This window comes from Indicator indicator, chromosome 25 (genome assembly GCF_027791375.1).
Source record: "Indicator indicator isolate 239-I01 chromosome 25, UM_Iind_1.1, whole genome shotgun sequence".
Classification (NCBI taxonomy): domain Eukaryota; kingdom Metazoa; phylum Chordata; class Aves; order Piciformes; family Indicatoridae; genus Indicator; species Indicator indicator.
Genome location: NC_072034.1, coordinates 6,761,302 through 6,776,109, shown reverse-complemented (window position 1 = coordinate 6,776,109; position 14,808 = coordinate 6,761,302). Strand labels below are relative to the sequence as shown.

Sequence of the window (14,808 nt, the reverse complement as noted above, 5' to 3'; positions counted from 1 at the left end):
GCGTGCAGCATCCGGTTGGCAGATTTTATTTCCCATTCCTACAGTTTGGGAATAAGGGTCTGCAGTTGTGCAATCTAATTCCCAGACGACTCATCTTCATGTAATGAGACATAAATGTTTTCTTCTAGAGCTAGGGGAGCTGCTGAGAAACACCAGCACAACTGCTCACAGAGTTAAGGCTTTGCAAGATTAAATACAGTATTTTCATTTTGCTGAATCTTCATAATCCATATCAGAGTCTCATTAAACCAAATCAGATCCCCAGCCCAATTTATATTGTGTCTGCTACCGAACCACTATAACATGTAACTGAGAGGGCAATGAGTGGGGTCAAGTTGAACCTGGCACCACCACAAAATATAATGTAATGTTCATATAACAACAGCCCCTGAGGGATAATCGCTTGGCAGTGACAACCTACATACAGCATCTAATTTTGCCCCCAGTTAAAACCATGTAATGTCACTGAACACATTCAGGTCACAGCTGCATAAACTGCATGCACAATGAGTCCACAGCGTTACCTAAAGCCCAGCAATCAATCCCTACACAGCTTTGTTTCAATACCTTTGCTTACAAATGCTAATAGTTGGCTTCTGCTTAAGTTTGAGGCTGCTATAAGGCTCCAGCTCTCATGGCTGTTGTCTGCTTAGAGCAGATCCTGAGGATTTTTCTTCCATTTTTATTCTATTTACCCACTCAGGATATAAAACAACAGACCAACCTGCACTATCAACTTCTCCTAAAGGATTAGATTTTCCTTCTATTTTATTCCACTTTTATTCCACTTACCCACTCAGAATATAAAACAACAGACCAACCTGCACTATCAACTTCTCCTAACGGATTAGATTTTCCTTCTATTTTATTCCACTTTTATTCCACTTACCCACTCAGAATATAAAACAGACCAACCTGTAATACCAACTTTTCCTAAAGGATTAGAAACTTACGTTTCTGTACTTGGGTCTTCAAAATTATACTTAAATATGCAAACAAAAAAGTCTGCACAACATATACTGGTAGCTCGAGGCTTCCACTTGGGAAACTTCCTCTCTTTTGGTAAAGCATTTCAACACCCAACTGCAACTCTTAACGTGGCTCTAACAACGTTGCCAGCAAAAAAATAACTTACTTTTGGCACATCAACTGCCACCTCCCTCATGGCACTGGGCCTGACATCATTCATCCCCTGCAGGAAGTCATTGAAAGCAATCATCACTGACCCAGCCACATCGTTGTCTGCTAGGTTAGGTCTTTTCCCCAGTGCTCTCCGCAATGCGTACAAACCTATTAAAAATAAAAACATAAAACATGTAGACTTCCTCCTGGTTCTTACAAACATCAAGGGTACAACACAAACACACAACAGCACTGGAAAGGAAACAATGTTCAAAATAACGTCTCAACGCTGGGCCTTTAATAGGTCAAAGAACGTGCAAGACATTTCTGATGAGAGAGAGAGGAAAAGGGGATTTAATGACCAGAAACAGCATACAAACTACATCTGGCCCAAAAGACAGAACAAAACAGCTTTGCTGATGTGTTCCTGGAGATGAAGTTAACAGGGAAGAACCTCCTAAAGTCCATACGATGATCCAAACACATTTCTAAACCACAGAGGAAGAGGGATAATATTCTAGGCAAATGTTAAATTAGCTCCATAAGCTATCTGCAAGCCTGTCCATTCCTCTATTACTGGGACTGTGACTTCCAAGCAGCTCTCAAAACCAAACTGATGAGATTTCCTTTCATTGGAAGCCTATCTTGATATCTTTATACACAACAAACTTTCCCTACACCACTCAATAGCCCCAGGGCTGTTTAGTCTGGAGAAGAGAAGGCTGAAAGGGGATCTTATCAACATCTATAAATACCCGAGGAGCGGGTGTCAGGATGAAGAGGATGGTCTCCTTTAGGTGGTACCCAGTGACAGGACAAGGAACAATAGGTACAAGCTAGGACACAGGATGTTCCACCTCAACATGAGGAGGCACTTTATGGTGAGGGTGACAGAACACCAGAACAGGATGCCCAGAGAGCTTGTGGAGTCTCCTCTGAAGACTTTCAAAACCTGCCTGGATGTGTTCCTGTGAAGCCTGCCCTAAGGAGAGGGGGTTGGACTGGATGATCTCTGAAGGTCCTCTCCAATTCCTACCATTCTGTGATTCTGATGCCCTTCAGCAATCACACTTTTCAAACACAGGCATAGCTTTCACCTTCTCCTTTGTTTGGACAAATCACTCACACACAATACCTATAAATTTCAATACTAATTCCTAGCTTCCTGCTATAATTCAAGCCTTCAAAAGCCACAAAAGTCCAACCCACCCACACATAAATATATCAATACTCCTCAGGCAGGACTGAGCAGTACCATCTGCAGCTCCCAGGTATTCCCCAGTGAGATGAGCCACAAAATGCCCAGAAGCAACATGGTTTTCCCACTACATAATTATGGCTTTTAACGTCTAATTTAGAATTCTATTGCTTCTGTGAAACTGTAAAATTGATCACATTGTGTATTATTACAGTATAGTCTTATACAGGTGGCAAAGAAAACCAATGGCATTGTGGCTTGTCTCAGCAATAGTGTGACAAACAGCAGTAAAGAAGTGATTGTGCCCCTACATTCAGCATTGGTGAGGCCACAACTTGAGTACTGTGTTCAGTTTTCAGCACCTCAATACAGGAAAGACATTGAGGTGCTGAAGCAGGTGCAAAGAAAAGCAACTAAGCTGGTGAAGGGCCCAGAGAATGAGGAATGGCTGAAGAGAGAGTAGTCAAGCATTGGAACAAGCTGCCCAGGGAGGTGGTGGAATCACCATCCCTGGATGTGATAAAGGTCATTTAGATGTGGCTCTTAGCAATATGGTTTGGTAGAGTAGGGTTAATGGTTGGGCCTGACTATCTCAAGGGTCTTTTCCAACCTGAATGATTTTATGCAGGTGCACAAGTACCACACATGCAGAGATGTAGTATCTGTTGTCATGTGCTACCAAAAACATGAGGGGTGTAGTATGACACCAGTTTGACTTGCGTGGCCATAAAAAGACAAATATATTACACGTTTTCTATATTTAACCAAACAAAACATCAATTAGTGCCACATGAAAGGACAATAAAAAGGATAAGCCCTTTCTGAAAATAGACATGGTTTTAACTGCCAGCAGACTGTTGTCTCTTTTCTGCACTGGTAGATATGGACGTGCAAGTTTCTGACAATGGCAGGAATTCTGCATTTCCTACAATATATACAATGTGTGAAGAGATCCAATATCTCCCCTGTGAAGCAGTACAGCTGGTGTCTTTCTATAAACTGCCAATTACAGCAGGGTCTGAGCACCTGCATTCAATACCCAGCTCTTAACACAATAATGAAAAAAAAAAAGTTTGTAATTCAGGTTTCCCCTTGCACAGAACACCCAGAACTAATAAGATATATAAATAAAAACATTTCATGAGGCCAAGAAGAAAAATGAAAATCTAATCACCAGAGGACAAGTATAAAATATCACTGACTTATTTTAACAACCCAGACAATCTTCATGTTATTCCTCCCCAATTCCTTCCTTCCTCTGAAACAGTTCATTTTAAGCAGAAAAACTCTTCAGTAAGATGATATAGATTCACCCCTGAGGTTTAAATATTTACAGCCAAGCAAATAAAGTCGACATCTTATTCTAGTGTCATTGCAGATCCCACCATTGAGGGGTGGGAGCAAGTACTGGGATTGAGCCATGCATTTTCTTTTTGGTAGAAGGCAATTCACACACAGCAGTCTCATTAAAAAAAAAAAAAAAGAAAGAAAGAAAGAATAAATAACATGGCACGAAGTTAAGTCATACAGAAAACAAATCTCTGGCCTTCATTTCTATACATCTCTGCTCCATCAGGTACCAGTTTGCTCCCCTGTAATCATGTTGTGGTTATTTCATGACATGAGGAATTACTAAAAACAAACAAGTTCATTTAAAAACCAGAGAGAACAGCACATCAAAGTGTGCAAGGAGAATATGGCTCTTAAGGATCGTTACTACTGGTGCTACTAGGAGTACAAGTGGAATTTAATCCTCAGCAGCAGGTTAGAAATGCAGCAGCCTTGATCCAGAACAGGAATCAGGAGGTCACAGCTTTCCAAACAAAGCCAGGATTCATTTCAACTTGTGCACGCACACGCCGCTGCTCGGGTCACCATTTAATTGAAACAATGTTTTACATTAAAACAATAATAAAAAACAGATTGAAAAAGAAAGCATGATTCTTCCTGTTTCCTCCTGTTATCGTAATCATTCTTTCCTGTACTTCAGATTGACCTCTAACCAGAGGAGGGGGAAAGTCCTATTAACAGGAGAAGGATACAGCCAGTGACTTGCCGGAGGCAGAAAAACACATCCTTGTCTCAAGACAAGATGTATTTAATGTAGGGAAATGCAAGGCAGGGTGCAAAATATGCTGCTAGAAGCAGCACAGAGGTAGAGAATGTGAAACACTGCAGCAAACCCAAGTTTATGACCACAGAAGTTATAACGCAGATAAACTGAAGATTCAGACATGGCACCTCAGAAAACATTGAGCACCTCAGAAAACATTGAGCACCTCAGCTTCGCTGCTGGGCCTCTTTCACAATGGAATGTTTGGAGTGTATGTCATTGCTGTGAACAAGCTGAGCACAGCATTTGCTTCAGCTCTGCTTCCTCCTTTGCTGATGGTACTTCATTTTTTGGGATGAGTATCAATTGCTCAGGCACTCAGAAGCGAGCAAGTAGGTTTCTGCTGTTTTATTCCAACAAGAAGGGAAGAAGGACACAGAGTTATGGGCAGTGGGACTGCTTGCATGGGCATTGGCTGTTTTTAAAGGGATGGGCTATTGCTAAAGGGATCCATGACTGGGTCCTAGGACTGCCCTGTGCAGAGTAGAAACTCAATTCAGAAGGCAGCCTTGACATAGTTAACAACACTGATTCTCAGCAGATTAGAAATGGAAAATCCCAGTGAAAAGAAAAAAACAAAAAGACACAAGCATAGTAAGTCATGCACGATTACAAACAATGGAAAGTAAACAATTTGTTCCAGCCCAGCAACTGTGTGCTCTACCTCACCAACTCATCCTGTCTGTCCAGAACAGAGGAAACTAAGTGGACAGAAGGGAAAAAACCCCAGCAGAACGCCCTGTCCTGGTACAGATGATCCTTCTTTGGTACCAGGCTATGCTTGAGATCGACAGCATTGTTTCCCTCTAAGATTGTCTTGCTCATAGCTTGGCTAAGTGTTGGCTTATTTGATCATAATCACAAATGTCTGAGTCTAAAAATAGACTCTATGACACTGCTGTATTTGTCAGACTCTGTAATTATACACTGCTGTTAATAACACAAAACATGCACTCAAAATGAGGAACATATATACCTTAGATGTCAAAATCAGAATATACACAGCACTTGAGGAAACAAACTGAACAAAATGGAGTTGTTAATCATGCATCTTTCACTGCCCATCAGCTGCTTTTTTCTGCAAATCCACCTTGTCTGGACTTACTCATTCAGAATCCTAACACCAGAATTTGTAAGTAGCTTCAAAGAAATTGTAATCTTTCTGTAAGACTGTTTATAGAAGGAAATGGTTCTTCTTTTCCCACTAATCTGGCATTTTCCTCAAATTATTATGGCAAACCCAGAAGACACACACCACTTCTCCCTTCTGACAGCTGTCAGATCCAACAGGATACACGGCTGGAATTGGAATGTTCAACATAATGTGGAAAGATTTCAGCTTCCTAATGGCTCTTGATGGAGCATCTTCCTCTATTCCTAGATTCTTTACATACTATACTTCAAAACTTAACAGTTTTATGCACAGAAAAAGCATTTCACATAACTTAAAATCAGTTTTGAACTTGAGAAACTCTAAGAGGTGCATACCTGACTTCACAGGCAATGGATATAACAGAGGTTATTCCAGTGTTCAATATTTTTGAGGTAAGGAGCTTTTCTGCTTTATATCTGGCAATTTTTAATCAGCATGGCTTTCTGCACTCAATGACAACAACCCCAAAACTATATTGGGAAAACTTTCACAGATATTCAGGTATCATATACTACAGATCACATGTATTCTTGAATATATCATAACCCCACACTTCACATCAAGATATTGGATAGCCAAATCCATGGAAAAACACCAAACAGAGGACATGGATATGTATGTTGTTTGCACAAATATACAGTAGCACAGAGAAAGCCTGGCTGCCTAGCAGACCTAAGCCTCACCATCATCTGGGAAGAGCCACTGCTCCATTGAGAATGTCCCATAAACACATCCTCACCCTCTCAAGTCAACTTTCCATCCTGTGCTGACCCAGCAAACCAGCTCTCCTACCCATCACAGTCAGACAGCACTAAGCAAGAACAGCAGCAGCTGCCAAGAACACTGTGGGACAGCACTGATGTGTCTAGGCACAGGCTCTTCTTCTCTTTAATCCCCAGATAATGGAACGACAGCACCATGCAAGCATCTGATGTCTGTGGACTACTAGCAAATTTTCCCCTCACCTGAGGATAGAAATGACCATTGATAAAAGCTGAAAAATCCAGTGTGTTCTTCTATTTGCACCCTAAGAATCTTCCTCAATTCAGAGGTGGCTTTGACATGGTTTGGGTTTTTTTGTTTGTTTAGCTGACTTGGGTTTGTCTTCCCCCCACCCCCCACCCCCCCCATGTATGTATGTATAGAGCCAAACACCAACAAACTTACCAAGTAATAAAAAAAAAAAATAAAAACCCATGGACCACACTCCTATACATACATATATACAAAAAGAACTTAGTTCTTTTTTATTTAATCTATATTCAATGCACGCCTCTTTAGAAAACAATTCATGAAGCAGAAACTCCTACTTTTGCTCTTGAAACCATATTCTGCAGTCTGCCTTTTGCTGCCAGAGCTATATGGGAAAAATCCCCAAAGACTTTCATATATTGTTTGCACAGGAAGGATAATGCCCTTAAATCCCTTGTAACCATAACACTGCAAATTCACTCTGCTAACCTGAGCACTAATCTACCGTAGGGATTATGAGCACACAATTTATAGACCTCCGTGAGGAGCCCCAGCCTTTGCTGGAACATATCTATGGAGCTGACTAAAAGTTGCTGAGAGGTACAACCAGAGAGCAAAAGGAAGGAAGGAAGGAGGAACTGTATTTTCAAAACTACTTTCTTACAGGAAACACTTCATTCACAGGTCAGGTACACACATCATTTATCCTAAGACAGTGACAACAGAGGGAAATAAGGGAATTCCAGACTGCCTGTTTCTAGCCTGCCCTTATACATAAATGTACCTAACTATGGTTAGTCTTACCTGTGTTAGAAGGAAAGTAAGGACTAGAACAGCAAAGGGCAGAATGACAAGAAGTCACAGGGAGTGGCTAGTGCTCCTTGGGCACCGGTCAGCAACCTTGGTTATCCTACTTCAGCTGGTAGGAGGTGGGAAATTAGGAGACAGGACAGCAGAGGAAGAAGGAAGTGTGGAAGTCTGCAGAATACCTTGCAGTTAGCAAAATGCCAGCTAAGATGAACGACTCTGTACAGCAGGTTGCATTACCAAGAGTTCTCAGAGATTAAAGGTCAGGAAGTTTTCTTCAGTCCTTACACCTGCAAAACCTTTAAAAGTTAACAAAGGGGAGCAAGGAGTTCAGATCATTGCAGAAAAAAAAAACAAAACAAAACAAAACAAACCTAGAGGGTAATTTAAAAGATCATGAACTGCAGAATATCTTCAATAATCAGTTTAATCTTGGTTAAATGATTTTCATTCATGCCAAGGTGCTATACACAGCAGAGAATTTCTTCTGTGTTACAGAAGTAACACTGCCTGGCACAGCTCTCACCCAGCTTCGCATCTAGGAACTGAAGCCCCTACAGGACACAAAACTCAGTAAGCAGAATAGTGACCAGCACATCTCCCCTGTCAGTGTGACTCAGAGCTGGGTTACTGACACTGTGTTGATTCCCAGGGTTAGAAAAATAAACATGGACCACACAGAACTGTTCCCACCATAGCTCAGCCAATGACCCAGTCTAAGGCAGTATCTGCCCTGTATTTATTCCATTCTTAAGCAAAATGACATCATGCTCCATTTTCAGGATCTGCACGCAGAGGACTGATGCTCTGCACATCCTGCATCCCCCCATCCTTCAAACCAAACAATTTGTTTGGGGGCTGACCCTCCAACCCATTCAAAGGCTGAAGTTTCTACATGCCTTGCCACACGTGAAAAATATCATTTCTTCTGCACCACTTGGGCTGAAGATGCTAAGAGCATGGTAGGTATCTTAAGGTTAACTTAAAATAGTAATGACAGATTGATCAGCTCTTTTGAAAATACTATTTCCTGCTTATATTTATACTAGCAGACAGAATGGGATGTGCTTTAAACAGAGTATCAAGTACTCAACCCAGAACTATGTAGGTGAAGTCAGCAAACCCATCATCCAATTAAAAGCAAGCCAGTTTCAGATGGAAACACACTTAGTTATGATGAAACCCAAAAGTTCACATGCCCTGACTGCAGAAAGTGCAACAGTCTCCAAACAAAACCAAAAATCAAGCACAATTACAAACCAAAAAAAAAACCAACCAAAAAAGGCCAACAGCTTTATAAGAAAATAAGTTATAAGAAAAAATAACTACAAAAAGCAACCTGTACCAGCATCTCTTTAGAGAGGGATGCAAAGTAAGAGTCTTTCCCACTGGATACAGATAGTCCCACTAAGGAAACACCTGTGGACTCAGCATATGCAAGGACACAGGGGAAAATAACATTAAAAAATAAAAAGATTCAGAAATTTTGCAATCATATCAGAATGACAGCAAACAGAAGTAAAAGGGTGAGAACCTAGCCCTGTGCTGCTAAAATAACACAATCTTTGTGGTATTCTAGGAAAAGAACTGAACTGTTTTAAACGTTTACGGCAGCAATTCTAAATCCAGTTCTGATTTTGTCTTTGCCCCACAAGATGTTGAGGCAAAGAAATCCTAAGGAAAGAGGGCAAGGGATCCCACAGGCAAGAATAAGGTCAACACACTCTGCCCAGCCTCAACCATGTTCTTCAGGCTGCTCAGCAGCATCCAGATGTAGCCACTTCTGCACAAAAGCAATCATTCTGAGTTAGTGCTCAGAGAAAGAACCAAAAAACACATGGAAAGCCACACTGCACTGCTGTGTGTGCAAGCGAGGACACATTTGTTCATAACCTGTTAGGAGGCAACTTAGGACAATTGTTTTGTTTAAAAACAGCTTCCGCATCAAGCGCCCAACTTTGAGATTACAGAACACAGCACTAACTTAAGATTCACAGATGCTGGAGATGGGAATCGGATTTTCTTAGTCTTCTTAAACCATAAATTAGCACAATGGAATACAAGTGTCAGAAAACTCAATTGTTCCAGGCCAAAAATTGATTTGTGGCTCTACTTCTGTACCGTGTCTGGACTCTCCAGTGCATTTCAAAATGTAGTATTCTGCCATTTCTGCACAATGTCTCAGTTTTACATTTCTTGGTATTGACCATCTGGCTACACATGTTATTAATACTCCCTACCTTTTCTACATGACCCTTTTATAAAAGGCAAGAGGCCTTTCCCACCTCGTTTTGAACATCCCATGGGAACCAGTATTCAGTTAGAGAATGCAACAGCAGACCATTTGCAAGAGCATAGTTTCAACCTTTCTCCCTGCTGTAGAAAAAAAATAATTAAACAACCACATAAACATACCCATATTTTTGACAAATTTCTGTAAGGGAATGAAATAACTATAGCATGTCAAGCAGTGCTTTCCCTTTAAAATCCGTAACTGCAATCAGCTAATTTGAAAAACAACCTAAAAACACTCTGCAAAACAATTAGTCCCATTGCCTTGGTCCTTAACTGCTTTCATCAAAATTTACACTTTCAGCAGTCTCAGATCACGTTCCTACATTCAAGATTATAATCTCAGGGAAATATTTACATTTGTGTGTGTGTCCCCAGCAGAATTCAGCTCCAAATTCTGTTAGGAAAGATTTGGATTGGACCTTCATGGCTTAAAGAAAGGATCCTCTTGATGCCCTCACACTGGCTTGTTTCATCAAGACTTTCAGCTGAAATGAAGAGCCCAGATTTAAGACACAAGGCTGAGAAGCCATGTATTGAACAAGGCATTTGTCTAATTGAAAGAGCAGTCAGAGGCCAGTACTGGGGGTGCACAGAGACTCACTGTTAATCACATTAGCCCAAACAGCTCACATTTCCTGCAGGTGGCCAGGCTACCAATACTGCAGAAGCTGGGGAAAAAAAAAATAAAACAACACACAGATCTAACAAAGAGACAGTCCAGGGTTTCAGGGGAATTTAATTCCCCATCAGTTACAGGGAAAAACATAAAAACCAGGATCTAGCCTGTCAGTTGCCTATTTCTTTTAGTTTGTCTTTTTAATGCAAGTAGATTGTAGAAACTCTATTTTGGGTCTTGAAAGATACAGCAGGAATTTTCTCAGCTCCAACAAAATCCAAGTACAGTATCCCCCTAGGTAACTTATACTTTTACTGATCTAAAATCTACATCAATATACAGCTATCAATTAAACTGCATAAAGACTCCATCCCAGCTGTAATATTCACCAGAATGGAAGGGTAATAAAAGGACCAAATGAATACTGCAGACAGTAAGATCCCCAAACAAGACCCTTAAGAGCTTAAGACAACAGACCATATCCTATGTCCATGCAGCAGGCTTCACAGATTCAGGAGTTATGTTGATTCATGCTGACCAAAGATGTAGCAATTTCTTTTTCATAACAGCCAACTCAAGCCAGTGAACCCTTAACACATGACACTTCATAATCCCAAAGACCAAACAAGGTGACACCTTTAACTGTACTACCAATTAGTGATGCAAAAAGCAATCAGTGCTTCTTTCAGAAAAGTCTCAGAATTTCAGTGGTTGCAATGCAGCATCCTCACTGGAACCAAATAGCTGTTACTGCAAGAGAGGCCACTATTTAAACAAAGACATTTGTTCTTCCTCTCCTCGTGATGCTATCTTATCACAGTCCAAGTGTTTTATATCAGCACGCTGAAATTATGTGTAATGAACAAGGATGTTCAAGATAAATCCTAAGAGTTACAAAGCAAATACTTCCTTTCTCTGTAAACAGTATGATTGAAGCCACTTCTTGAAGAAATCAAGCTATATTTATATTCACCCTCTTCAAATGCTACAGGGAGCCATAGAAGGCTTAGTTTATAATAAATTGCTATATTTGGAAACCTTTGTTGCTAAGCATCTTCTAACATTCAGTACAGTTTATACCATTCATGTCCCTGCTACATAATTAATATTTCATTTGTTTAAAAAAAAAAAATCTACAAGTGCAGTGCTTATCTCTGCTATTAAATTTAAATCATTGCCATTTTTTAGGCAATTAATAAAAGACTGTGTGGCCAATTAAATCAAGCAGAAGCAACAAGATCTCATTGGTGTTCAAACACTGACACTGTATGCAAAGATCGGGAAGAATCTATCTGCTAGACACTGCCTCTGCTTGAGTTAAAACAATTCAGAAGGCAGCTGTTCACATTGAAAGGTAGGCTACTAAATAATTTAAGATGCAGTAGACCTCTCCCAGTCTTTCTCATCTGCACACATAACTGAGCCCCTTTCTTATCAAGAATTCTGTATATGCGAATCCCTCAGAGGGTGCTCAAGTCCTCAAGAGTCTACCGCAAGGTGCTCATTGCAAGCTGATGTCCACAGGATGTGGTCCAGCACCCATCAAGGTACTTGCAGGTTTTCCATACTTCCGTAACTTTCATGATAGCTAGCATTTTCCCTACAAAGTCATGAAATGTTGAGGTTTTATTTTGGGAGAAGCTAGAACTGGATGTTCAGTAGAACACACGGTGGTATCAGAAGAAAAAAAATAAACAAAAGACAGTAATATTTTAAAAACTCAGATTAAATAAAAGTCCTCTTAATTAAGTAATTTTTCCATCTATGTATAAATACTTCAAAAGGTGTTTGGTCATAATACCCTGCTTAGAAAAGTCCAGAACACACTGCACAGTTCTCCAGATTTCTTGACAGCCTTTCCTCTTCTTGCCCATTCCAGCACACACAAGATTGCAATTTTTTTTACGCACCGTAAACAGAGGGGCCTGCAAGCATTCAACACAAGCTGAACACTAAAGGCTCCTAAAACTTCTTCATGACTTCCATGAAGATGCACAGTGCTGCTGAACAGAGCAGAAAACTGGCCTGTCTGAGTCCAGAAGCACCACTAAGCAACTCTTGCACTGGAGAACAAACAACTTCTGCCAAGAAAACAGAATACATTTAACTCTACAATAGTCATTCACTTTCCATTAACACATGTTCTTCAGAAGATATAGAGACAAACAGCAAAGCTTTTATAATGGAGTATCTTAGGAAACCTCACTAGAGATGCAGAAGTTAAAGGTTTGCTTATCATAGCCCTACAGTTACTGCAGTTACCATGTTACATTAACTACTGCATACCCTTGACTTATGTAAGTGGTATACACACAATGTTATACACGTATTAAAAGAACAGAGTTGAAATATAAAGGTAAGGAAAGAGTCCTTTGGACATGCCCAAAATGTTGCATGAAGAATATAAACATATTTAGCTTGTAAATTTTCAGGCTTTCCAACCACAAATGAAGTACCTAAAGATATAAACAGGGTAACCAGGACTCAAGAGTCTCCCCAAGACCATTACTGCAATACAATGAGCAAGTGATAATAATCTTGTATCAAAAACTGAACACAGATTTCTGAGGGCAGAATTTCTGCTTCTGAAGTAGTTTCCATATCACCTGTACTTACACATATATTACATGTGAAAATGGTACAAAACCTTAACATTTGTGAAAAAACTCATAGCTCAGATATACCTGAAGGCCAAACATCTTGATTATTTAGAACTGCACCCCAGCAGTCTTAAACTACATGTTTATGTCATGATTTATGTGGTAATACATACAAAATATTATGTTCAGTTCTGAGCCCTGCTTTACGAAAAGGTTATTGACAAACTGGAGGGAGTTCAGAGAAAGTCACCAGAATTTCTCAGAAGGCAGGAAGGACTTATTTATGAGGAAAGATTAAAAGAGCTAAATATTTACAGTTTGGCTCAGTAATGAATGAGGAGGTAGGGGACATGAGAACAGCCTAGAGATATCTGAAGGGTGTAAACACTAAGGAGGGAGAGCGAACGTGTTATACAAGGATGTAAATAGAATAAAATGGGATAAAACTAAACAAGGAAAACTTGGGCTGAATATCAGAGAGCATTCCTGGACAGCAAGCTGTCTTGGCCCAGAGCACAGCTCAAGTAAAGCAATAGAAGCCTATTACTTGGAACAACAAACAAGACAAGACAAAACACTGGAAAAATTTCCATATGGAATAACCTTGCTGTGCTAAGGAGAAGTACTAACTCATAAACACTAGTTTTTAAGTTTAACTCCAGTAATACTTCAGAACCTGTTGAAATTTGAATATAAAAATCTGTATCAGGAGTTTAATCACAAAAAAAGAATCCAACTAAGAACATTCCTTAGCCACAAGCAACTTACATTCAGTTTATGTAATACTTGGATCAAATAATGCTTCTGCAACTCACTGAAAAGGAAAAATACACATGGGTTGCAAAGAGTTAAGGGCGCTGGGCTGTGTTCTCCCCAGCAGAGGTCACTCCAAGTTAACAAACGACAAGGAAATTGAACAGCAGGGACTCAAACTTCAGGAAAGATCAGCCCCAGCACTGGCTTTGTATGCAAAGCCTCCAGACAACAGCGTGTCCTGTAGTCAGTCACAGGTAGATGGCAGAAGTTTTGGATCAATGCAGCACACAACCTTCAATTTGCACAATATTCCCTCCTGAAGTGGGTAAACGGCACCTATTTGCAGCTGGATCATGCAGTGCCCAGAATCCATGTGCCCATGGACAAGTAAAGCCTATAGCTGGGTCATGTTTGGAATTGAAACCACAACGCTTTCCACTGAAAACTTTAGATTGCATAAGTTTTTAACTCTGTGAGGACTGTGACATAGGCAGACTGACAGTCTTCCCCAGAAAAAAAAAAAATAAGGAAAACAAAAAGGGAGTTTATCTTCTCTTGTTGTTTGTATATATTAGTTTTTTAAAAGAATGTTTGCTACCTTAAAACAGAGTTTAAAACACAACTGAAGCCAACAGAAGAGCACTGTCAATAGAATAGTCTGTTCCCATACATGGTTCTTTTCTTCTTGATCTGTAAAGTCCACAAAATCGTATTTGAGAATTATCCCTTAAAAACTGGCAACTTGCTGTTCCAGGTGCCATAACCCCTATAACAACTTCTGTCATCTTCATAGTTATTGCTGATGTAAGAATTAGCCATGCATTCTGCCACTGCCAGAGGAAGCTGTCCCCGTGCCAAAGGAAACAGTGAATACAGCAGAAATATTCGTGAGCTACAAGGGAGGAAATAGGCATAAGCAGAGCTGAAGAGTCATATTTTGACTACTCTGTTTTAAAAGGCTGATGAAGGGTAGATTTAAAGTCCAACACTTAAACCACACAGATGCACTCTAGCAAAACGTACGAATTGGTAGAGTGTACTTCTAATATTTCATCCAATGAAAACAGAAGTCAGCTCGTGGTTAAGTATTCCCTGGAACATACTGAACCCTGCCCACATGATGCATGGATAATTCTTCAGGGCTATGCCTGTACCAGAGGCCAAGGGACAGCCCCC

At 40.2% G+C, this 14,808-nt stretch overlaps 1 protein-coding gene across 1 annotated transcript in view; it reads right to left on the bottom strand.

Annotated features, from left to right (window-relative positions):
• The window catches only part of SPATA5 (spermatogenesis associated 5), a 189,108-nt gene that overhangs the window by 164,557 nt on the left and 9,743 nt on the right, over positions 1 to 14,808 (bottom strand). Inside the window, 1 exon segment of the mRNA XM_054392228.1 lies at positions 1,136 to 1,290. Coding sequence (XP_054248203.1) covers positions 1,136 to 1,290 — 155 coding nt within the window.